Source organism: Hemiscyllium ocellatum, chromosome X, assembly GCF_020745735.1.
Source record: "Hemiscyllium ocellatum isolate sHemOce1 chromosome X, sHemOce1.pat.X.cur, whole genome shotgun sequence".
In the NCBI taxonomy this organism is placed as follows: Eukaryota; Metazoa; Chordata; class Chondrichthyes; order Orectolobiformes; family Hemiscylliidae; genus Hemiscyllium; species Hemiscyllium ocellatum.
In genome coordinates this window covers 1,618,847-1,643,998 of record NC_083453.1, presented here as the reverse complement: position 1 = coordinate 1,643,998, position 25,152 = coordinate 1,618,847, and the positions used below count along the sequence as shown (strand labels likewise).

The window sequence follows — 25,152 nt, the reverse complement described above, 5'->3', positions numbered from 1 at the left end:
CCAAACCCAGGCAAATGGAAATAGTTCCGTTTGGGAAACCTGGTCGGCAAAGATGAGTTCGACCAGAAGGGTCCCTTTGCATGCTGTATGGCTGGATGGTCAGCCTGTGGAATTCCCTGCTACATGAAGCAGTTGAGACTAAAACTGTGCAAGTTTTCAAGAAGGATTTAGATATAGCTCTTGGATTTGAAGAGATGAACAGGCATGGAGAGAAAGCAGGAACATCTACTGAGTTCTCCAACTCAGCCATGACCATATTGAATGACACCAGCTGGCTTGATAGGCCAAATGCCCTACTGTTTCTATTTTCCATACTTCTATGGTGCTATCAGTAATTTCAATATAGACCTGGAGTTTGCTGTCTCAAAATTTGAAGATTCCACCAAACCAGAAGGTCTCTAGTCCATGCAATATTTCTTTCACAGTCCAAAGACAACTGCAAAGGGATATCAATAAGAATGAGCTTAGAAAGTGCTAGGTCAAGTTCAATGTCACTAGGTGTGAAGTGACTCATTTCTGAAACAGCAGTATCTTCCTAATGGATGTTAAGCTCAGAGGGTGGCTCGCAATGGCTGTGGGTACAATTACAATGTTTCAAGGACATTTGGGTAAGTACATGAATCAGAAAGATTTGGACGGATATGGGCCAGGAGCAGGTAAGCAGAACTAGTTTAGTTTGGGATTATAGTCGGCATGGACTGGTTGGGCCGAAGGTTCTGTTTCTGTGCTGTATGACTCTATGACTGTGACTCAGTGCTGTCGGGCCTGGGAGCATGAGAGTTGCAAGATGTTAAAAGCAGGTCTACAGATCAATAAGCTGTAAAGTAAAACGCTCAAGCAAATCCAGGTTTCGTGTGGGCGGCATGGTGGCTCAGTGGTTAGCACTATTGCCTCACAGCTCCAGGAACCCCGGTTCGATTTCAGCCTCGGGCAACTGTGTAGAGTTTGCACACTCTCCCAGTGTGTGCGTTGGTTTCCTCCCACAGTCCAAAAATGTGCAGGTTAGGTGAATTAGCCATGCTAAATTGTCCCATAGTGTTCAGGGATGTGTAGGTTAGGTGCATTCGTCATGGGAAATGTAAGATTGTAACGTAGGGGAATGGGTGTGTGTCAGAGGCACATCGGAGGGCCAATGTGGCCTTGTTGGGCCAAATGGTCTGTTTCCACACTGTAGGAGTTCTATGGTTATAAAAGAGATATATCCCATAAAAACGAAACAGTCACAATAAGCCCATATAGAAGCTCAGTTGGGGTGCTGTGTTCAGTGCAGATGAATATTGGAATTCATTCACTAGGACAGTGGTATTCATTCGCTAGGATACTGCCTGATGTGTAACAATATAAAGAAAAAGTTCTATTTTGGAGTAGATTACAAGATAATGTGATGAAGTGTTGAAAATGGCCAAATAGCTGCTGATTCGATCCAGTTGATGTGGGGCCATTAATTTAAGAGTAAACATAAAAGATTTAAAACTGAGAAAAGACAGAGTTGTGGGCTGTGAAACTTACTTCTAGATGTGGGCTTGCTCACTGAGCTGGAAGGTTTGTTTTCATGAAGCGCTGGTGATGTAGCTCGCTTTCTATTTATATGTTTGAGATTTCCAGGGTTGGTGATGTCATTCCTGGTTCTTTTTCTCAGGGGTAGTAAATGGGGTCAAGTCGATGTGTTTGTCAATAGAGTTCCAATTGGAATGCCATGCATCGAGGAATTCGCACATGTCTCTCTGTTTGGCTAGTCCTGGGGTGGATGTGTTGTCCCAGTCTAAGTGGTGTCCTTCCTTATCTGTATGTAAGGATACTAGTGAGAGTGGGTCATGTCTTTTTGTGGCTAATTGATGTTCATGTATCCTGATGGCTAGTTTTCTGCCTGTTCGTCCAATGTACTATTTGTTACAGTTCTTGCAAGGTATTTTGGAAATGAAATTAGCTTTGCTTGTTGTCTATATGGGGTAAATGGAAATAGGAATACCATAGGAAATGATGCCACCACAGGAAATGACACCACCAACCCAAGGAAACTCAAAAACAAAGTGGGCTACACCACCTGTGCTTCATTCGGAGGCTCACTAAAGATTTTCCCTAGTATGGCGACGAAACGTCTGAAAATGAAACCTCCAGCTCAACGAGCAAACCTACATCCAGAACCTCAACCTGAGCTCCAAATCTTCTCAGAACTCACTATTTACTTACAGAGTTGGTGGTTGAATAAAAGCTGTAACAATGTTCAATATCGCACTGAAAATTGAAGAAGAAAATATATGACTTGATCTCTGAACAGGACGACTAAATGTCATAGAGATCTAAAGCACAGAAAAAGGCCTCTCGGTCCATTGCGTCTGCTCTGGCCAAATTAAACCACCGTCATAATCCCAGTTTCCAGCACTTGACCCAGAGCCTCGTATGCCTTTTCATGGTAAGTGTACATGTAAACATTTCTTCAATGTAATGAGGGTTTCTGCCTCTACCACCCTCATGAGCAGAGAGTTCCAGATTCCCACTACCCTCTGGGTGAAAAAGGTTTTCCTCACCTCCTCGAAATGTTCTACCCTTACCTTAAACCTATGCCTCCTGGTTATCAATCCCTCCATCAAGGGTAAACATTCCTTCCTATCTACGCTATCTATGTCCCTCATAATTTTATACATCTCAATCATGTCCCCATTCAGTTTCCTCTGCTCCAAGGAAAACAAAGTGCTGGAAAAACACAGCAGGCCAGGCAGCATCCGAGGAGCAGGAGAATCGACGTTTCGGGCATAAGCCCTTCTTCAGGAATGAGGCTGGTGTGCCAAGTGGGCTGAGATAAAAGGTAGGGGGGAGGGAATTTGGGGAAGGGGCGCTGGGAATACGATAGGTGGAAGGAGGTGAGGGTGATAGGCCGGAGAGGGGGTGGGGGCGGAGAGGTCAGGAAGAAGATTGCAGGTCAAGAGGGCTGTGCTGAATCCGAGGGTTGGGACTGAGATAAGGTAGGGGGAGGGGAAATGAGGAAGCTGGAGATATCTACATTCATCCGTGTGGTTGGAGAGTTCCTAGACGGAAGAGGAGGCGCTCTTCCTCCAGGTGTCGTGTGGCCAGGGTCTGGCAATGGAGGAGGCCAAGGACCTGCATGTCATTGGTGGAGGGGAGTGGGAGAGGGAGCTACAGTGTTCAGCCATGGGGCGGTTGGGTTGGTTGGTGCGGGTGCCCCAGAGGTGTTCCCTGAAACGTTCCACAAGTAGACGGCCTGTCTGCCCAATGTAGAGGAGACCACATCGGGTGCAGCAGATACAGTAAATGATGTGTGCGGAAGTGCAGGTGAATTTGCGACGGATATAGAAGGATCCATTGGGGCCTTGGGGGGAGGTGTGGGCGCACGTTTTGCACTTCTTGCGGTTGCAGTGGAAGGGACAGCTTGTTCCTGTTAATGTGAAGGCACTAGGCTGGCAAGATTAGAGAACACTGGATGAATACAGGTACTGAAGCTCTGGTCATGAAAGAGGAGGCATATGTCAGGTATAGACAGCTGGGATCAATTGAATCCCTTGAGGAATACAGGGAATGTAGAAGTATGCTGAAGAGGGAAGTCAGGAGGGCAAAAACAGGACATGAGACAGCTTTGGCAGATAAGGTTAAGGAGAATCCAAAGAGATTCTACAAATACATTAAGGGCAAAAGAGTACCTAGTGAGACAATAGGGTCCCTTAGGATCAACAAGGCCATTTATGTGTGGGACCACAGGAGATGGTGGAGAACCTAAACAAATATTTCACGTCAGTTTTAACTGTGGAGAAAGACATAGAAGCTAGGGAACTTGTTGTGGCGGGGGGGGGGAACTGTGATGTCCTGAAAAGAGTCCACATTACTGAAGAGGGGTTCTGGAGTTCTTAAAATGCACAAAGGTACATAGATGCCTGGAAGCTGATCAAGTGTATCCCCTGCTCCTATGCCGATTTTGTATCCAGTTGGCAAACACCCTGAATCCCACGTGATCCAACTTTAGTCTACCATACAGCACCTTATCAAAGGTTCTACTAAAATCCGAGTAAACAATGTCTCACATTCTGCCTTCATGTGTCTTCTTGGTTACCTCTTGAAAAAAACTCAGTCGCTCAGAATCCCCTCCAACAGCTTACCTACCACTAATGTCAGGCTCACCAGTCTGTAGTTCCCTGGATTCTTCTTGCAACCTTTCTTAAATAATGGTGCAACATCAGGGTTGAAGGATTTGAGATGTAGAGAGAGACTGAATAGGCTGGAGCATCGGAGGCTGAGGGATGACCTTATAGAGGTTCATAAGGTCATCAGGGGCATGGATAGGGTAGACAGACAAAGTCTTTTCCCCAGGGTGGGGTAGAGGAGTCCAGACCTACAGGGCAGAGACTTAGGGTAAGAGGGGAAAAATTTAGAAGGGACATAAGGGGCAACCTTCCCAAGCAGAGGGTGGTACATGTATGGAATGAGCTGCCAGAGGATGTGGTGGAGGCTGGTACAATTATAGCTTTTAAAAGGCATCTGGATGGGTATATGAATAGGAAGGGTTTGGAGGGATATGGACCAAGTGCTGGCAGGTGGGACTAGATTAGATTGGGATATCTGGTTGGCATGGACGAGTTGGACCGAAGAGTCTGTTTCCATGCTGTACATTTCTATGACTATGACCATCAGTCACCCTCCAGTCCTCTGGCACCTCACCTGTGGCTGTTGATGATAAAAGCATCTTTGTTAAGGGCCCTGCAATTTCTTCCCTAGCTTCCCACAATGTCCTCGCAGCTACAATTCTCCAGCCCTGGCAACATTCCAGCAAATCTTTTGACCAATTACATCCTTCCTGTAATGTGGTGATCAAAACTGTGCATAATACTTAAGTCATAGAGATGTACAGCACAGAAATAGATCCTTCAGTCCAACTCGTCCACACTGACCAGATATCCCAACACAATCTACTCCCATTTGCCAGCACATGTCCCATATCCTTCTAAACCCTTCCTATTCATATATACACCCAGATGCCTTTTAGATGCAATCATTATACCAGCCTCCACCACTTCCTCCGGCAGCTCATCCATAATACGTACCACCCTCTGCATGAAAAAGTTGCCCCTCAGGTCCATTTTAAATCTTTTTCCTCTCATCCCAAATCTATGTCCTCTAGTTCTGGACTCCCTCACCCCAGGGAAAAGACCTTATCTGCTTATCCTACCCATGCCTCTCATGATTTTATAAAACTCTATAAGATCACCCCTCAGCCTCAGACTCTCCAGGGAAAACAATCCTAGCCTGTTCAGCCTCTCCCATTAGTTCAAATCCTCCAACCCTGGCAACATCTTTGTAAATCTTTTCTGAACCTTTTGAAATTTCCCCAGTAAACCTTTCTACTTCTCTTTCGTCCTCAAAGCCTACCTTTTCATTAACTGTAATCATCTACTCACAAAATCAGCTCAATTACAAATTTTGTTTACTCATGCTGCTGTGAAATCTCTTGAAATGTTTTATGACATCAAATACACCAAATAAGTAGAAGCGGTTGTTTACTGAAAATCAATTATACATCCCATCTGCATGGGTGGAAGTGTTAAGTAATAGAATAGTCACGGAGTTTTTAGACTTCTTTTTCTGAAATGTATTCCATCACTTCAAGCCTGTCACCAATAATATTGGTCCAACAGCTCTCTTGCTACTGTTCAGTTTAACAACCGAATTATATGCAGTGCTTTCGTTCTGAAAAAGCGTAGTCAGAAAACAACATCCTTAACATAACAGAATATCTTAGGCATTTCACGGGAGCTTTATATAACTAAATTTGACATTAACCCACCTAAAGATATAGTAAGGCAGATAGAGTCATAAAGATGTATAGCATGGAAACAGATCCTTCTGTCTAATTCACTCATGCTTAAATATCCTAAATTAATTTAGTCCCATTTGCCAACATTTGGCCTAATCTCTTCCTACTCACATACCCATCCAGATGTTTTTAAAATGTTGTAACTGTACCAGCCTCCACCACATTCTTTGGCTGCTCATTCCATAGACACACCACCCTATGTGTGAAATTGTTGCCCCTTAGGTCTCTTTTATATCTTTCCCTCTCACCTTAAACCTATGCTCTCTAGTTCTGGACTCCCCCACCCCAGGGAAAAGACCTTCTCTATTTATCCTATCCAAGTCCCTCATGATTTTATAAACCTCTGTAAGGTTACCCCTCAGCCTCTGACGCTCCAGGGAAAACAGCCCCAGCCTGATCAGCCCCTCCCTAGAGCTCAAATCCTCCAACCCTGCTACCATCCTTGTAAATCTTTTCTGAACCCTTTGAATTTTCACACAACATCCTTCCTTATAGGAGGGAGACCATAATTCCATACAATATTCCAAAAGTGGATTAATCAATGATCAAAAGCTTGCTAAAATAGTAGATTACAAATGCCATGAAGGAATAAAGAGGGGCACAAAGTCAGAGGTTGAAAGAGGAAAGTTGCATTCTCAGGGCCTTGACAGCTGACACAACCACCAAATGCTCTAGTAATTTCAGTGTGGCTTATACAGTTACTGTCATTGATATAAGCGCTGTAGTGTGGCGACATATGAACCTTTTTACTGTGTTTTCCATTTGAAAGAACATGTGACAATAAATTTATTCTATTTTATTCCTATCTTTATATTCTATATCTCTGCCAGTGAAGGACAGCATTCCATGTGCTTTCTTTCCAACCTTTTCTACCTGCACTGCTACCTTCAGGGGCCTGTACACTTGCATGCCAAGATTTCTCACTTCATTACATTTAAGTGAAAGTTCAGCTTTTTTCCAAACAAGGACTCCAATGTTACTGAAAAAGATGTTTGTGGGACTTCAGAGAATCCAAAGACAGCTCTTCTTGTCCAGTTAAGGTAGTAGTGTTTCCTGTGATATGCACAAGCTACACACTATACTCACACAAGCTGTAATACATTTACCTCTGCTGCAGAAAGCAGAGTTTAATATTAGTAACAGCAATATCCAAAGGAAAAACCACAGGAAAAGAATACCATATCACGTGCCTGAGGAGCTTTCAGATGCACTTTCAGTATCTTTTCAGTCAAAAAAATGGACCGTCATGTGACTTATCGTTTATGGAAGTACGAAGAACAGCACCTGACAAACGTTGTCTCAGAAGTAACCCACCTAAACACCCGCAGCACATACAAGTGAAGAATCCAGTGTTTAATGAGAACGAACCACATACTAAAGTCATTTTATACTGGGCAAGGCACTATGACCGTGGCAGTGACTTCAGTGAATATGAAATGTTTACATCAGTGCTACATCCTTAAGGTACTAAACCCTTCACGTAGCAATGAAGGGAGGTCAATGAAACGTCGACTTGTAAAAAATTCTGATGCTTCCTGCTGGAAGGCGGCAGACAGTACTGATAACTAGCATCTGATGCAGGCAAAAGGGGATGGATGGAAGTTTTTCAGCGTTTGTGCCATTAACAGGGCCTCATATGGCAATGGGCAATCTGGCAGAAACGCACAGCTGCACTGCACGCTATTTTGTGATTATTAATGTCAATGGATGGAAAAACCAAGGCAGTGCTTCGGATTTTCCGAGAAGCCACCTACTGCCCTGGAAGGCACCGCCCCCTGCTCGAACTGTTCACGCAGATTACGTTTCAGAAACTGGACTTTTTTTTTCATGTCGCACCAACCCCACCCTCACCACTGTACAAGTATTGAAGACCCTATCAAAACCTTTTGCTACAGTGATTTCATAAACAAATTAAGATTTACAATAAGATACTGCGACATGAAAGGAATGCTCAAATAGACTGGCCTGTGATCTCTGAAGGAACAAAAGGGACATGACAAAAACCAAACCCCTAAAGTCAATAGAGTTTCCTTACTGCCGAACATTTTTAATGTCAACTATTTAACAATGTTATGACACAGAATTTTCCTGACATCGCGATTCAGCTAATTCAGCGTATTTCATAGAACAGCAAACTCTTTGGTTTCTCCACTCATCTAACAACTTGTCCCCTCACCACATAAGCTCTCACTGCTAATAATATTAGTCATTTGGCTTGTGTGATGGAAAAGAAGAGTCAGTTTTGAGTTTCTTGGGCAAAGTATCAACAATAGTGACATCTGCACTGATTTCTAGATTATTTGGAAACTTATAGCAAAACGGAAAGACAACCTTCTCAGAAACAAATCAATGCCAGGACACTATTTTATTTGATGAATGAGATGTTAAAACTCAGAGACCCCAATTACAGGACATTCCCCCTCAGTATGCTTTCAAACCACCCGATAAAATGTGGATTCTTGCTTTGCAGATGTACATTTGGTGTTTTTCCAATTTCACTTAATAAACTGTGTTCTGCCACTAGTCTTACTGGGTGTAAGTTTGCTCGCTGAGCTGGAAGGTTAGTTTTCAGACATTTTGTCACCGCTAAAGACCCCATACAGACAACAAGCAAAGCTAATGTCATTTACAAAATACTTTGCAAGAACTGTAACAAACACTACATTGGACAAACAGGCAGAAAACTAGCCATCAGGATACATGAACATCCACTAGCCACAAAACGACATGAACCACTCTCACTAGTATCCTTACATACAGATAAGGAAAGACACCACTTTGACTGGGACAACATATCCATCCTAGGACAATCCAAACAGAAAGACACACAAGAATTTTTAGAAGCATGGCAGTCCAGCCAGAACTCTATCAACAAACATCGACTTGGACCCCATTTACTACCCCTGAGAAAAAGAACAGGAAATGACATCACCACAGGAAATAACATCACAAACCCAAGGAAACGGAAACACACAAATAGAAAGTAGGTCACTAACACCAGAGGCTCACTGATGAGGTTACCTAGTATGGTGACGAAACCTTCCAGCTCAGTGAGCAAACCTACATCCAGAACCTCAACCTGAGCTACAAATCTTCTCAGAACTTGCTAACTACTTTTACCCTCAGATCCTACATTTGTCCAAAGAAAGAAGGCCACTAGTGTCATGTTTCTCTCAAAAACAAGACTTTCCCAAAAGAGAGAGATGCTGCAGGAATGTTGCGTACCAATGGATTCTTCAAATGGAAAAAAAACACACTTCCTTTCCATTTTTCAAGAGTGCATCAATTCGATTTCCAATCCAATCTCTCTTGTCCCTTAGCTTCAAGATAGTAAGTACTCAGCAAGAATTTTGAAGATTTGTTAAACTGCTACTGGAAGGCAGTTCCCCAGTTTGAACTCTTAAATCTGAAACTCAGACTGGATCACCCAGCAAACCATCCACTGGAACTCAGTTACATACACATTCAACACATTGACAACATTTTGATCTTTGTGCCTTAGATTTAGCTTAATTTCTGTCAGGAATCAAGTTTGCTTTATACTTCACACCCAAACACGACTGACTGTGTAGAGTAACAGTTATTCCAGTATTTCAAAATGAAGTGCACAGAAACATCAGCTTAAAATACCTGAAATATGAAGTTGCCCTGCCCCACCCACCTCCCAAGTTATGTCCAGCTCAGATATTCCTTCACTTACAATCAGACCTTTTCTGGTCCTACACAAACAGAAACAGTGCAAATCTATTCTACTGATCCCTCCAGAATTTGACAACAGATTTTGATGAGATTGATGATATCTGAAGAGGAGGTACTGAACTCAAACCATTAAACTCTGTTCCTGACGCGACATATTCTGCCAGACCTGAGGAGTTTCTACAGCATTCTGCAATGAAACAGATTCTTTGGCAATGTATCTTGTTGCTGTTGTGGAACATTGCTGTGTGCAAAATGGCTGCTGGTTATTCTACATTACAATACTGGATACATTTCAAAAGTAATTTATGTGAGGCACTCTAAGACGACATACAATGCCAAAGAAATCTAAGCTAATTTGCTCTTAATGCTTTCCAACACAGTTTTTTTTTGGGATTCTGTGATAATTATATGATGAAATGATATGGTGAAATAGACTTTCAGAATCATTTGTTTTACGAGGCTAGAGAAACCTTGATGAAGAACCAGTTTCCAGATATTAAGCAAAGATGAAATTCACAGGAAAGGGGATGCGATTTATCACAACTGGTTAAACAACAGCAAGCTTAAGTTTTAAAAGTTAGCAAAGCAATTCCAGTGAAAGATTCAGGCAGCTCCTTATGGCAAGGGCTTTAGACCCTAACACCAATCTCTGCTTGAAGTCAATTTCCAGGAAGTTTGGACATGGCATATTGTGGGAGTGGCTATCAGGAAATCAAATAATTGCCCCAAATTTGGAGTGGTAACTCAAAGCACACTGGTGTCTCAACTCGTTCCAGACTGCACCTCTTGACTAAAGCCGAACAATGTGGTGCTGGAAAAGCACAGTTGGTCAGGCAGCATTCAAGGAGCGAAAGAGTCAATGTTTCAGACATAATCCCTTCATCAGCAATGAGGCTTGTGGCCCAAGGGGACTGAGAGATAAATGGGAGGGGGGGGCAATGGGGCTGGGGGGGGGGGGGGGGAATGTAGCTGAGAATGCGATAGATAGATAAAGGTGGGGGAGAAGGTGACAGATCGGAGAGGAGGGTGGAGCAGATAGATGGGAAGGAAGATGGACAGATCAAGAGGGTGGTGCCGAGTTGGTAGGTTGGATCTGGGATAAGCTGGGGGAGGGTCAATGAGGAAACTGGTGAAATCCAGATTGATCCTGTATGGTTGAAGTGTCCCAAGATCGAAGATGAGGTGTTCTTCTTCTAGACATCGGGTGGTTACGGTTTGGCGATGGAGACCGCCAAGGACCTGCGGGTCCTTGGTGGAGTGGGAGGGGGAGTTAAAGTGTTCAACTACAGGGCAGTAGGGTTGGTTGGTGCAGGTGTCCCAGAGATGTTCTCTGAAGCAATCCGCAAGTTGTCATCCTGTCTCCTCAATGCAGAGAACAACATCGGGTGTAACAGATACAGGAGATGATGTGGGTGGAAGTACAGGTAAATTTCTGTTGGATGTGGTAGGATCCTTTGGGGACTTGGACGGAGGTGAGGGTGGAGGTGTGGGTGCAGGTTTTGCGATGGCAGGGGAAGGTGCTAGAAGGGGAGGATGGTTGGTGTGGGGCGTGGACCTGACAAGGGGGTCGGAGATGGAATGCTCTCTCTGACCTGCTGTGCTTTTCCAGCACCACACTCTTCGACTCTGATCTCCAGCATTTGCAGTTCTCACTTTTGCCCACCTCTTGACGAAAGCCTTGATTAGGGACTTTGTAGCCTTCTGAACTCATAAGGGAAGTCAACAATTTTCACATTGTAATCTCTGCCCCCATTTTCTTACCTGTTCTTTGCACATTTTAGTGAGCAAAATTAGGACACATGGTATTAGGGGCAAAGTACTGACATGGATTGAAAGTTGGTTGGCTGACAGGAAACAAAGTAGTGATAAATGGCTCCCTTTGTGAATGGCAGACTGTGACCAGTGGGGTACCGCAGGGATCAGTGCTGGGACCGCAGCTTTTTACAATGTACATTAATGATATGGATGAAGGTATTAAAAGTAATATTAGCAAATTTGCTGATGACAAAGCTGGGTGGTAGGGTGAAATGTGATGAGGATGTTAGGAGATTACAGGGTGACGTGAACAGGTTAGGTGAGTGGACGGATGCATGGCAGATGCAGTTTAATGTGGATAAATGTGTGGTTATCCACTTTGGTGGCAAGAACAGGAAGGCAGATTACTACCTAAATGGAATCAATTTAGGTAAAGGGGCAGTACAAAGAGATCTAGGTGTTCTTGTACATCAGTCAATGAAGGCAAGCATGCAGGTACAGCAGGTAGTGAAGAAGGCTAATAGCATGCTGGCCTTCATAACAAGAGGGATTGAGCATAGAAGCAAAGAGGTGCTTCTGCAGCTGTACAGGGCCCTGGTGAGATCACACCTGGAATATTGTGCACAGTTTTGGTCTCCAAATTTGAGGAAAGACATTCTGGCTATTGAGGGAGTGCAGCGTAGGTTCACGAGGTCAATTCCCGAATGGCGGAACTATCTTACATTGAAAGATTGGAGCGACTGGGCTTGTATACCCTTGAGTTTAGAAGGCTGAGAGGGGATCTGATTGAGACGTATAAGATTATTAAAGGATTGGACACTCTGGAGGCAGGAAGCATTTTTCCACTGATGGGTGAGTCCCGAACCAAAGGACACAGTTTAAAAATAAGATGTAGGCCACTTAGAACAGAGTTGAGGAGAAACTTCTTCACCCAGAGAGTGGTGGGTGTGTGGAGTGCTCTGCCCCAAAAGGCTGTGGAGGCCAAGTCTCTGGATACTTTCAAGAAAGAGTTGGATAGAGCTCTTAAGGATAGTGGAATCAAGGGTTATGGAGATAAGGCAGGAACAGGATACTGATTGAGGATGATCAGCCATGATCATAATGAATGGTGGTTCTGGCTCAAAGGGCAGAATGGCCTACTCCTGCACCTATTGTCTATTTCAGTTTTTTTCCTTGTTTTTGTGTTCTGATAACGGTTGGTTATTAATTTGACACTCACTTCCTCTGGACCTTTTTCACTCATCCCATTACCACTTCATTTGCCTCTCCCCCACCAACTTGATGGTTGTTCAATCTCTCCCACCTTCTGTCCAGGTAAGGTTCCCATGTTGAGTCTTACAAGCCAATGGTGGAACCGGTGCATTTTCAATAGCAATGGCAGATGAGCTAGAACTTTGAGGGACACTGGTAGTTTATAGGAGGAGAGTCCTTTAGGAAGGGGATCTTTGAGCACATAAAAAGGTAGGTAACAGGAAATCACACTACATTAATGCAACTGGAAAGTGAAAGATCCTGAAAAGTGGAGAAATGAGTTCAGGACCTAACCTTAGGCAGATTACTACTACATCTTCTGCTGTATTGCAGACCTTGCCTTCTGTTATTTTCCCATTCTCGCGTATTTCCCTTGCTTTAAATCTTTTCAAGCTGTCTTGAACTTTGGATGAAAGATCATCCTGTAAAGTTAATCCTGTTTCTTTCCCCTTGGACCTTGTAAAGACCAGCTGAGTAGTTCCAGCATTTTCTGTTTTTATTTCATACTTTTAGAACCTGGAATGCTTTGCTTTGTATGATTAAAGTCTGCCCTGGCACCAGACCAGAATGAAATGATGTCAGACATGTTGCCACCTGACCCCCTCACCCATTAAAAAAAGACAGGAATTGAAGTGCTGCTCTGAAAAAAAAACTTCATTCTCAACACACAAAAAGCTCAAAAGCAGCCAATTCCCAACTACACATGTACTCTGCCCATTCCTCAATTACTAGGGGTCACAAGTTCAAAGTGAGAGGGAAAAAGTTTAGGCGAGATATATGAATGGAAAGTTCTTTATGCAGAGATGGTGGGTGCCTGGAATGCACTGCCAGTGGAGGTGAGAGAGGTTGGCACAATAGTGTCATTTAAGATGTACCTAGACAGATACATGAATGGGCAGGGAGCAGAGGGATACAGACTCTTGGAAAATAGGCAACGGGTTTAGATAGAGGATCTGGATCGGCACAAGCTTGGAGCGCTGAAGGACCTGTTCCTGTGCTGGAATTTTCTTTGTTCTGTATTCCACAAATGGCACATCACACCCAGTGGGGCAAAGACACCAGTAACCTTCCCTACAACCAAAGTCCAGAGCTGCCAGATATCCAACGAGCACAACAACTTAAATTACATGATACATGCCCACAGCCTACAGCTTTTACTGGTCCTGCTGGTCACCAGGTGCTCACTGCAATCAGCCATCCTGCAAAGTGAGGATCAACTCCACCCAGCCACTGAACAGGATTTAACGCTAGAATCTCAACTGCTCAGTCGAATGGAATAACTGAACTCAAAATGGAAAAGGCAGGCATGGCATCATCCCAGGAAACCCAGTGGAGAAATGTAATGATCAGAAGGTGCCCATCAGGCTGGAGGTTGGGACAAACAGTGGCAGCCTCATTTTGGAGGGAAGAACCGAAGCAGATAATTGGAGAAGTGCATTGTAACCTCCTGTACTTCAATTCACGGATATTTACCAGCTCAATAATCATCTTATTTAAATGTGCACTGTCACCTAAGTTGGGAAGTTCCTCAAGTTACAAGCCGGTACAGGCACAGTGAGCCAAATGGCTGCCTTCTGCATTTGAACACTCCTCATCCTGTCAATGTTGACTATGTCTGTAACTTGGATTACAATGAGTACAAGGCCCAATTTAACTCATTTCCTTCACAACTGATGGATCTAAATTCAAACATGCTTACCAGCTGTCAACCTTTTGCGGCTCTGTCATTTACTTTCAAACTATTGATCAGCTTTTGTTGTTTTTTTTAGGATTGGCACATGTAATGACAAAACAAAATAAAGACATTTTGTACAACCATCACCAGCAGGAGCCAGTACCCCTCGCTACTGTGCCCAGCAGGAGCCAACATTTTCAGGAAAAGAAGATGAACATGAGAAAAGTCAGTGCAGAAACAGGCATAATTGAAGTACAGCAATATTTTCCACTGCTCATAATTTGATATTGCAAAACTAAATAGGACAAAATATTTTAGCTGAAAGTGGTAAGAAGATAAGAACACACGATATACATTTTCCACCGGCGTCTTTTTGCTGTGCTGAGAAACATATTTTAGCTAATCTTCTTTTCCATTGATCACACCACAGGAACAGGAGGCCGGTCAGTTCCTAAGCTTGTTTCACTATTCAATCAGATCTCAGCTCATAATAATACAGCTAATATTGAAAAAGCAGAATTTGATTTGGCATGAGGTCCTGTTAACAGTTTCAAATGTAGAATTTCAAATGGAACATTAGTGACTTTAACAGACAGGGTGGTTACACATTTGACTGTTCTTTCACCTCTGTGGGACCAGGATTCAATCCGCCCAGATTGATGGGCTGAATGCTTCCTTTCTGTGATAACAATCTCAACTGAAATGATTTTCAACAGCTGTCAACTGACATCCCAATGGTCAATATGCCAAATTCCTATGGATACTTGTTATGTGTTTTCTTTTCCTTTAGAGATTTTGTAATACCTACAGTTTCCCTTGGACTGGCTAGAGACCTACTCTCTTGACTACAGCCTGGGTTAAGGTCTATGGGTACTAAATGTCGTTGGTCAATGTAAAAGGGGAAATATAGCAGCCTGCTTGATTGGCACCACATGCACAAACATCCACTCCCTCCACCACCAATGGTTAGCAGCAGTGTGCACTATCTACAAAACACACTGCAGAAATTCAACAAAGATACTTACCACCTTCCAAACCCAGGACCATTTCTGTCTCGAAGGACAAGGAGAATGGATACATGCAAACACCACAACAAGTTTCAAGCCACTCACCTGACTTTGAAACATACCATTGTCCCTTCAATATCGTTGGGTCAAAATTCTGGAATTCCCTCCCTAGTGGCATTGTGTGTCTATTTACAGCACATGGATTTTTTTTGGGGGGGTGGGGTGGGGGTGGTTGGATCCAAGCAGTGAACACAAACAATCTCACTGAGGTAACAGTGGCTGAAGGACCTGAACTGAAGGGAATTTATATTTGCCAGGAATTGGTATTGGAAAGACTGTTAGGTCTAAAGTTTGTTAAGTCCCCAGGGCCTGATGGTCTACATCCCAGGGTACTGAAGGAGGTGGCTCGAGAAATCATGGATGTGTTGGTGATTATTTTCCAGAGTTCGATAGATTCGGGATCAGTTCCTGCAGATTGGAGGGTGGCTAATGTTGTACCACTTTTTAAGAAAGGTGGGAGAGAGAAAGCAGGAAATTATAGGCCAGTTAGTCTGACCTCAGTGGTGGGAAAGATGCTGGAGTCTATTATAAAGGATGAAATTACAACACATCTGGATAGTAGTAACAGGATAGGTCAAAGTCAGCATGGATTTATGAAGGGGAAATCATGCTTGACTAATCTTCTGGAATGTTTTGAGGATCTAACTCTGAAGGTGGATGAGGGAGATCCAGTAGATGTAGGTATCTGGACTTTCAGAAAGCTTTTGATAAAGTCCCACTTAGGAGGTTAGTGAGCAAAATTAGGGCGCATGGTGTTGGGGGCAAGGTACTAACTTGGATTGAAAATTGGCTGGCTGATTGGAAACAAAGAGTAGTGATAAACAGCTCCATTTCGGAATGGCAGGCAGTGACCAGTGGGGTACCGCAGGGATCATTAGTAGGACCGCAGCTTTTTACAATATATGTTAATGATATAGAAGATGGTATTAGTAATAACATGAGCAAATTTGCTGATGATACTAAGCTGGGTGGCAGGGTGAAATGTGATGAGGATGTGAGGAGATTACAGGGTGACCTGGACAAGTTAGGTGAGTGGTCAGACGCATGGCAGATGCAGTTTAATGTGGATAAATGTGTGGTTATCCACTTTGGTGGCAAGAACAGGAAGGCAGATTACTACCTAAATGGAATCAATTTAGGTAAAGGGGCAGTACAGAGAGATATGGGTGTTCTTGTACACCAGTCAATGAAGGTAAGCATGCAGGTACAGCAGGTAGTGAAGAAGGCTAATAGCATGCTGGCCTTCATAACAAGAGGGATTGAGTATAGAAGCAAAGAAGTTCTTCTGCAGCTGTACAGGGCCCTGGTGAGACCACACCTGGAGTACTGTGTGCAGTTCTGGTCTCCAAATTTGAGGAAAGACATTCTGGCTATTGAGGGAGTGCAGCGTAGGTTCACAAGGTCAATTCCTGGAATGGAGGGATTACCTTACACTGAAAGACTGAAGCGACTGGGCTTGTATACCCTTGAGTTTAGAAGACAGAGAGGGGATCTGATTGCGACATATAAGATTATTAAAAGGATTGGACACTCTGGAGGCAGGAAACATGTTTCCGCTGATGGGTGAGTGCCGAAACAGAGGACACAGCTTAAAAATACGGGGTAGACCATTTAGGACAGAGATGAGAAGAAACGTCTTCACCCAGAGAGTGGTGGCTGTGTGGAATGCTCTGCCCCAGAGGGCAGTGGAGGCCCAGTCTCTGGATTCATTTAAGAAAGAGTTGGATAGAGCTCTCAAGGATAGTGGAATCAAGGGTTATGGAGATAAGGCAGGAAGAGGATACTGATTAAGGATGATCAGCCATGATCATATTGAATGGTGGTACAGGCTCGAAGGGCAGAATGGCCTACTCCTGCACCTATTGTCTATTGCGATTGAGGAGAGGGTAGAGATTAAGTCAGCTAAGTCAAACAGGCAGGGCCAGGTTAATAAACACATTGGGACTGCCAGTCTGAAGGGTCTTTCTTTCAGTGCAAGGAGTATAGTAGATAAGATAGAAGAGTTTCAATCTTGGATTAGTACATATGCCGTACTCGATTTTGTATTGGGGAATGAATCTAGTCATGTGATTCAGTAGGGGAGTATTTTGGGAACAGTGATCACAATGCTATAGGTTTTAAAATAGTTTCGGATAAGGATAAGACTGGTCCCTGGGTGAGAAAGCTAAACTGGTTAAAGGCTAATTGCAACATTATTAAGCAGGAAGTGCACAAATGAGAATGGGGGTGGCTGTTTGAGGGCAAATCTGAGGTAAAGGAGTCTTTTAAAGGCCTCTTGATCAGAGTTCAGGACCAGTATTTGGCTCAGGGAAATGCAGGACAGACAGCTTAATGTTCCAGGGTATAGATGCAATAGGAAAGATAGAAAGGTGGGATAAGAGAGGAGCGAGAGTGGCGTTTTTGGTTAGGATAATATTATGGCTGTACTTAAGGAAGATATTCCTGTGAGTGCGTCCAATGAGGTTATTTGGGTGGACCGGAGAAGTAAGAAAGGGATGATCACCTTATTGGGGTTGTATTATAGGCCTTCCAATAGTCAATGGGAAATTGAGAAACAAATTTGTAAGATCTCACATCTCTTGAAGAATGATAGGGTTGTAATGGTAGGCAATTTTAATTTTCCAAACATAGACTGGGATTGCCATAGTGTTAAGGGCTTGGATGAAGAGAAATTTGTGAAGTGTGTACAAGAAAATGTTCTTATTCAATATGTGAATACACCTACTAGAGAAGGAGCAAAACTTGACCTTCTCTTGGGAAATAAGACAGGGCAAGTGACTAAGGTGTCAGTGGGGGAGCACTCTGGGGCCAGTGATCACAATTCTATTTGTTTTAAAGCATGATCTTAACCTCCACAACCACCTGAAGGAGCAGTGCGCCAAATGGCAGTGTTTCCAAATAAACCTGTTGGACTATCACCTGGTGTTGTGTGACTTTTAGCTTTAAAGTAGTTATGGAAAAGGATAGCCCTGATCAAAAAGTTCAAGTTCTAAACTGGAGGTAAGCTAATTTTGATGGTATTAGGTAAGAATTTTCAGAAGTTGATTGGGAGATGCTATTTGCAGATCAAGGTATGGCTGGAAAGTGGAAGGCCTTCAAAAATGAGATGAGTCCAGAGGCAGTACGCTCCCACTAGTGTGAAGGAAAAGGCTGGGAGGTGTCGGGAATTCTGGACAACTAGAGAAATTGAGACTCTGGTCAAGAAAAAGGAGGCATGTGGCAGGTTATAGACAGCTGGGATCAAGGTGAATTCCTCAAGGAGAAATGGGCAGTAGGAGTATAGTCAAGAGGGAAATCCAGAGGACAAAAAGAGGACATGAGATGGCTTTGGCAAATAGGATTAAGGGGAATTCAAAGAGATTCTACAAATACATTAAAGGGAAAAAGAGTAACTACAGGGAGAATGGGGCCCTTCAAGATCAACAAGACAGTCTTATGTGTGGAAATGAAGAAGGTTGGTGAGATAATAAATGAGTATTTTTGTAGAGAAGGATACAGAAGCTAGAGCACTTGCAGAAATAAATAGTGATGATTTTGAAAAGTGTACTGAGGTGATGGTGCTGGACATCGTAAAACACATCTGATCAGGTACATCCCAGAACTTTGTGGGAAAGCAGGGAAATGATTGCTGGGGCCCTTGCTGAGATAGCTATATCATCGGTAGCTGTGGGTCAGGTGCTCAAAGACTGGAGAGTGACTCAGGTGGTGCAATTATTTAAGAAAGCTGGTAAGGAGAAGCCAGGGAATTATAGACCGGTGAGTCTGACATCAGTTGTGGATAGGTTCCATAGAATCCATAGTGTGAAAACAGGCTGTTCAGTCTAAATTCACCCTCCAAACAGAATCCCACCCAGACCCATCCCCCTGCCCTTTCCTTGTAACCCTACATTTCCCATGCCTACATATTGGCAATTAAGCATGGCCAGTGCACCGAGCTTGCACATCTATGGACCTCTGTTGGAGTGGATTCTGAGGGACAGGATTCACATGTATTTGGAAAGGCAAGGAAAGGCTTGGAAAATCATGTCTCACTAACTTGGCTGAGTTTTTTTGGAGGAGTAACAAAGAGGATTGATGAAGGCAGAGCGGTAGATGTTATCTCTATGGACTTCAGTAAGGCTTTTGACAAGGTTCACCATTGTAGACTGGTTAGCAAGGTTAGATCTCAGAGTACAGGGAGAACTAACCATTTGGATACAAAATGGGCTCGAAGTTAGGAGCCAGGATGGTGGTGAAGGGTTGGTTTTCGGATTGTGATCAGCGGTATGCTGCAAGGATCGGTGCTGGATCCACTGCTTTTTGTCATTTACACAAATGATTTGAATGCGATCAAAGGAGATATGGTTAGTAAGTTTGCAGATGACACAAAACTTTGAGATAATGTTATTTACTGTCCATACACCACAAAGTAACCAGATGGGCCAATGGGTGTCAGATGAAGTTTAATTTAAATAAATGTGGATACTGCATTTTGGAAAGGCAAATCAGGGCAGGATATATTTACTTAAGGGTAACATCCTGGGGAGTGTTGCTGAATAAAGAAACCTTGGAATGCAGGTTCATAGTTCCTTGAAAGTGGAGTCTTAGGTAGATAGGATAGTGAAGAAAGTGTTTGGTCTGCTCTCCTTTATTTGTCAGAGCATTGAATATAGGAGTTGCGAGGTCATGTTGCAGCCATGTTTGGAATACTGTGTGCAATTCTGGCCTTCCTGCTTATAGGAAGGATATTGTCAAACATGAAAGGGTTCGGAAAAGATTTGTAAGGAAGTTGCCAGGATTGAAGGCATAGAGCTATAGGGAGAGGCTGAATAGACTGGAGCTTATTTTCCCTGGAGGCTGAGAGGGTGACCATATAGGAGGTTTATTAAATCATGAGGGGCAAGGATCGGATAAAGAACATGGTCTTTTCTCTGGGGTGGGGGACTCCAAATGTAGAGGGCATAGATTTAAGGTGAGAAGGGAAGATTTAAAAGGGACTTGAGGGGCAACTTGTTTATGTCGAGGGTGCATGTATGGAATGAACTGCCAGAGGAACTGGTGGAGGCTGGTACAATTAGAACATTTAAAATACATTTGGATGGGTATATGAATAGGAAGGGTTTAGAGGGATATGGGCTAAATGCTGGCAAATGAGACTTGGTGTTTTTCAGATATTACGTCAGCATGGACCAAGAGTCTGTTTCCATGTTGCATATCTCTATGACTGTATGTTGTTTTCATATAATCTCTCAATGTCAATTTTTTTTTAAAATCGTACATATAACTTCCTGATGCTCTTCTCTTCAACCTTGTTTATTTATTGTACCTGAAAATTTTAAAATATTCTCCATTTTCGTCATATCTATTTATGCTGCAGTCTATGATCTTCAGTGTTTCAATTTATACTCGTACGTCACCTCATTACCTCCATCTCCAGAGTCTCCCTTCGGTTTTTATACTCACTTTCTCTTTCTTGATTGATCTTTAAGATATTACGAGTAAAAAATGAGGTCTGCAGATGCTGGAGATCACAGCTGCAAATGTGTTGCTGGTCAAAGCACAGCAGGCCAGGCAGCATCTCAGGAATAGAGAATTCGACGTTTCAAGCATAAGCCCTTCATCAGGAATAGCATTTGCAGCTTTAAGATATTACGTTCACTATTCCCCAAGGGTTCAGCCATACTCACACCAGTAACCTCGTGATTCCTGTCCCTAGTAGCTCTCTGCATCATATTTGACTCAGAGTGTTTTCATCTATTTCCCGTCATCAGGATTGCCTATTTTCACATCTATAACATTACCCACATTTTGCCTGTTTCAGCTAATCTGATGCCAAAAACTAATTTTAATGCCTTAGTTATTTCCAAATGTGACGATTCAAACGTACTGCAGGCCGGTCTGCCACCACCCATCTTCCATAAACCTGAGGCCATTCCAAATTCTGCTGTTACTGTCTCAACTGACAGCAGTCTTGGAGTCTCATGGCTCAATTAATTCTTTATTTTCAGATTCTCTTTCTTATTTTTAAATCACTCTAGCTTTGCCCTTCTCCTTCTCTGTAATTTCCTCCAGTTCCAGAACTCTTTCAGATACCTGCACTCTTTTAGGTTTTGCCTCATGAACATCTCAAGTTTCAATTGCTCCACCACACGTGGTCACTTTTTCACATGCCTGGACCCTAAGCTCTGGAATATCCCTTCCTGCCTCTCGACCTTGCTCCCCTCCTCTAAAATACTCCTCACAAATCTACCTCTTTGACCAAATTTCTGGTCATCTGACCTAATACTTCTTATGTGATGTCTTGTTTTACAATCCTCCTGAGGGGCAATTTATTACATTAAACATTATTGCACAAATACAAGCTGTTTTTGTTGCAGCTGTTGGAATTCTGTCTCTCCCCTTACTGGCATCCGGACATACTGTTTGTAGAAGAAACTCTGCACACATTGCAGGAACTCAATCCTCTATCTTCCATTTACTCCCTCCCTGCGTCAATTAATAAGAGGGCAATTTCAAATCTCTTCAAACAATACCTTGGTTACTTCCTTACTCTGTTTACTGAGTTCCTCTTTCATTGCCCTTCCATAATTGGAAGGTCTGGAGAAAAGTCCCACTAATGTAACAGACTCTTTAACTTTAATCCCAATTTTTGTTTGAACTACTTGTGTACACTAGTACTCTACACAAAGCAGATTTTCCCACCTTCACTAACGCTGTTACTCCTCCTCCTCCATTTTTCTTAACTACTCTGTCTCTCCCAAAACAAAAATTCACACACATGTTTATTTTTCATTCCTGCTCAGTTTGGAGCCAAGTTTCTGTTCGTGTTGTACAATCTATATCTTCTTGTGACATCACCAGTTCTAATGCCTCGTGTTTACTTCCCACACTCGGGAATCTCACAATACAGGCCCTTTGTCTTTTCCAAGCTACACCTTTTCCCCTTGAGGATTCTGCCCAAGGGAATAACTTTGTCCTGCTGAAAACAGATCAATTTGATTTTCTACCTCTACTTTATTCCTCCTACATGCAAAGTCCTTTTGCAGAGAAGTTTTCACCCACATTTATCTCATCAGTTTCTACACTCTTGAATTTTCCCGTGACTTTTATTCACAATATTTATTTCATTAGCCCCCTTTCTGATGAGCTGGACTTCATCCTGTGACATACCTTCTACCTTCCACAGAGCCACTTCAATGCCCCACAAACACAAACCTAGTTCCTCACCCCAGCTCTGTAAACCATACTTTAGTGGTCTGGATCTTCTGATCCATTGTCTCACAAAAATAACACAAACGCTCTAGATCAAACAGTGTTTTGATTTCAAAGTTTTCATCCTCTGTGGCCTTACCCCCCAGCTTCTCCATAATTTCTTCCAACAGCACAATAGTCAGGTATTTGTGCTCCTGTCATTCTGTCCTCTTGTGTATTCCCAATTCTTAATGGGAAAACAGGAAGGCAGCTTATTACCTGAATGGCGATAGATTGGGAAAGGACATTGTTCCTCGAGACTTGGATGCAGCAGGTCACAAAGGTGGCAAATGTTATGTTGTCCTTTGTAGTCAGAGGATTCAAGTACAGGAGCAGGGAGGTCCTGCTACAATTGCTTAGGGCCTTGGCAAGACCACACCTGGAATATTGTGCTCAGTTTTGGTCTCCTTATCTGAGGGAGGATGTTCTAGATATTGAGGGAATGCAACAAAGATTTACTAGACTGATTCCTGGGATGGCAAGACAGACATATGGCCTATTCCATATTCTTAGACAGTGATTGAGGTCTGCATCTGTTATTCTCTTTCACACACACACACACACACACACACACACACACACACACACACACACACACACACACACACAGTATCAAGCAAGACTGAGTTAGTTAGGATTATATTCACTGGAATTAGAAGAATGACTGGGAATATCACAGAAATCTATAAAATTCAAACAAGGGCTAGACAGTATAAACACAGGAAGATTGTTCCCATGGATGGGAGTCCAGAACCAGAGGGTGGGCTGCTTAGGGCTGAGATGAGGAGAAATTTCTTGACCCAGAGAGTGGTGAGTGTGTGGGATTCACGATCACAGAGTGGTTGAGGCCAAAACATTGAATATTTTCAAGAAGGAGTGAGAAAAAAATTCGTGGGGCTAACAGGATCAAAGCTTTGGGGAAAAATCAGGAACAGGAAATTGAGTTGGAAGATCAGCCATGATCTGATTAAATAGCAAAACAGATGCAAAGGGCCAAATGGCCCACTCCTGCTGTTATTTTCTTGTTTCTAATTGGTGGCCATACTTTCAGCTTCCAGGCCTCATGATTTTCTCCCGACATCTCTTCACCTCGCTTTCCTTCTTTAAGACACTCTATAAAACTACCTCTCTGACCAAGTCTTTGGTCACTTGGTCTATTATCTTTTTGTGTGTGTCTAAGTACTATATTTTTTAAACTTAAATGCCTTTTTCATTGCATTGAAAGTGCGATATCAGCATCTTTGAGGTCCTGGTTCCTCCTTCTCCACTCAATTTCCAGGATATGTGGTCTTTCCTATACCCTTGGCGCCCACATGAAGTGCATCTCTGTTCCTGTAGAATCCAAACCACAAAACTTGAAACTGTACTTTTAGACAAAGACAAAACACATTTCCAATGCCTTTGTTCATTAAACAAAAAATTAAATAATTAGTAATATAAATGAAGAAAATAGCCAACAATATGGCACTTTCAATGGAAAGCCATGCAGTATGTTCATGGCTGATCTTCAGCTTCAACTCCACTTTCCTGCTTCCTCTCCATATCCTTTGACTTCGTAACAGACCAAAAATCTCTAAGCCCAGCATTAACTATCTTACAACTGTATACCTGCAACAGGATGTCTTTATGCCTGAAGAAAGAAGTTGGGTCATGAATTGGAAGGTGATTCAGACATACAGGAGGATTTGACCATCACTTCCCTCTCATTGCAAAGCCTGAGGCAAACAGTAGGCATACAAGCCCAACCCTCTTTAGCAAGACAAGAACACAACAACGAGGTGATATGCTGAGCACAGAGAACTTTTCGCAGATTCAACATTAGGTGCTGTTAAAAATGTACTAATTGGAACAGCAACAGGTGAATTCAGCATTTTAAGCTGACTAGCAAACATTTAACCTGCACTAATTGCAGGCTTGTTATCTTATACAGTATAGCACTAGTCCTCACTACAGAGCTAGGTTTCTTTTTCAGTAAAACTACTAAGAGACTCTCAGATCTTTGAAGTGGCTGGGAGTAAAACATTAAAAATCTAGTGTCACAAGACTTTCACTTTTATCAAGCAGAATTGTCAAATTGGAAATCAGTCATATGTCTCAGGTTAGTTTCGAATATGCTTTTGTGCTAAATTTGCAACAGTACTCAGAAAAGCAATGAATACAGCTGGTGTACAAAGTGGAAAATATTTACCCCAACGTTCTTGTGCTACTTTTTTAAGGTTTCAGTCAAAGCATATTCATGGGGCAGAATAACAGATGGAATCTGACCATACTAGGTGTTGACACTGGCTCTTCCATTGACGAGCACTGACATCTTCTAACCTCAATTAGCATAAATACTTAACAAAGTAGGAGAAAAATACATTTGGTGCCACAAACCTTTCTTGCCAGTCCCAAGGCAATGTAGCATTTTTCACCTGGGTCAACGATCTCTACTTCAAAGTAATGGCTTCTGGTGCTGAGGGGATATCTTGCTTGTGCGAGTCCAACATCCATGATACTCTTCCCTTTGCCGCTATATTCTAATAGCTGGAGACAAACCAAGAGAGAAGAAAGTGGAAAATTGACGGAGGATACAAAATCAGCAAATTTAAACACAATTGTTCTGGTTCTATTTATTTCCAACTTTGATAAAATGCAGAGCCTCAACTAGGAAG

At 42.8% G+C, this 25,152-nt stretch overlaps 1 protein-coding gene across 3 annotated transcripts in view; it reads right to left on the bottom strand.

The window, feature by feature from the left end:
* spryd3 (SPRY domain containing 3) overlaps positions 1-25,152 on the bottom strand; it is a 343,156-nt gene that overhangs the window by 178,821 nt on the left and 139,183 nt on the right. For all 3 annotated transcript variants that reach the window (XM_060820956.1, XM_060820955.1, XM_060820957.1), the window contains exon 7: positions 24,875-25,024. In XM_060820956.1, the coding sequence (XP_060676939.1) occupies positions 24,875-25,024 (150 nt within the window). The remainder of the gene's footprint in view (positions 1-24,874; positions 25,025-25,152) is intronic.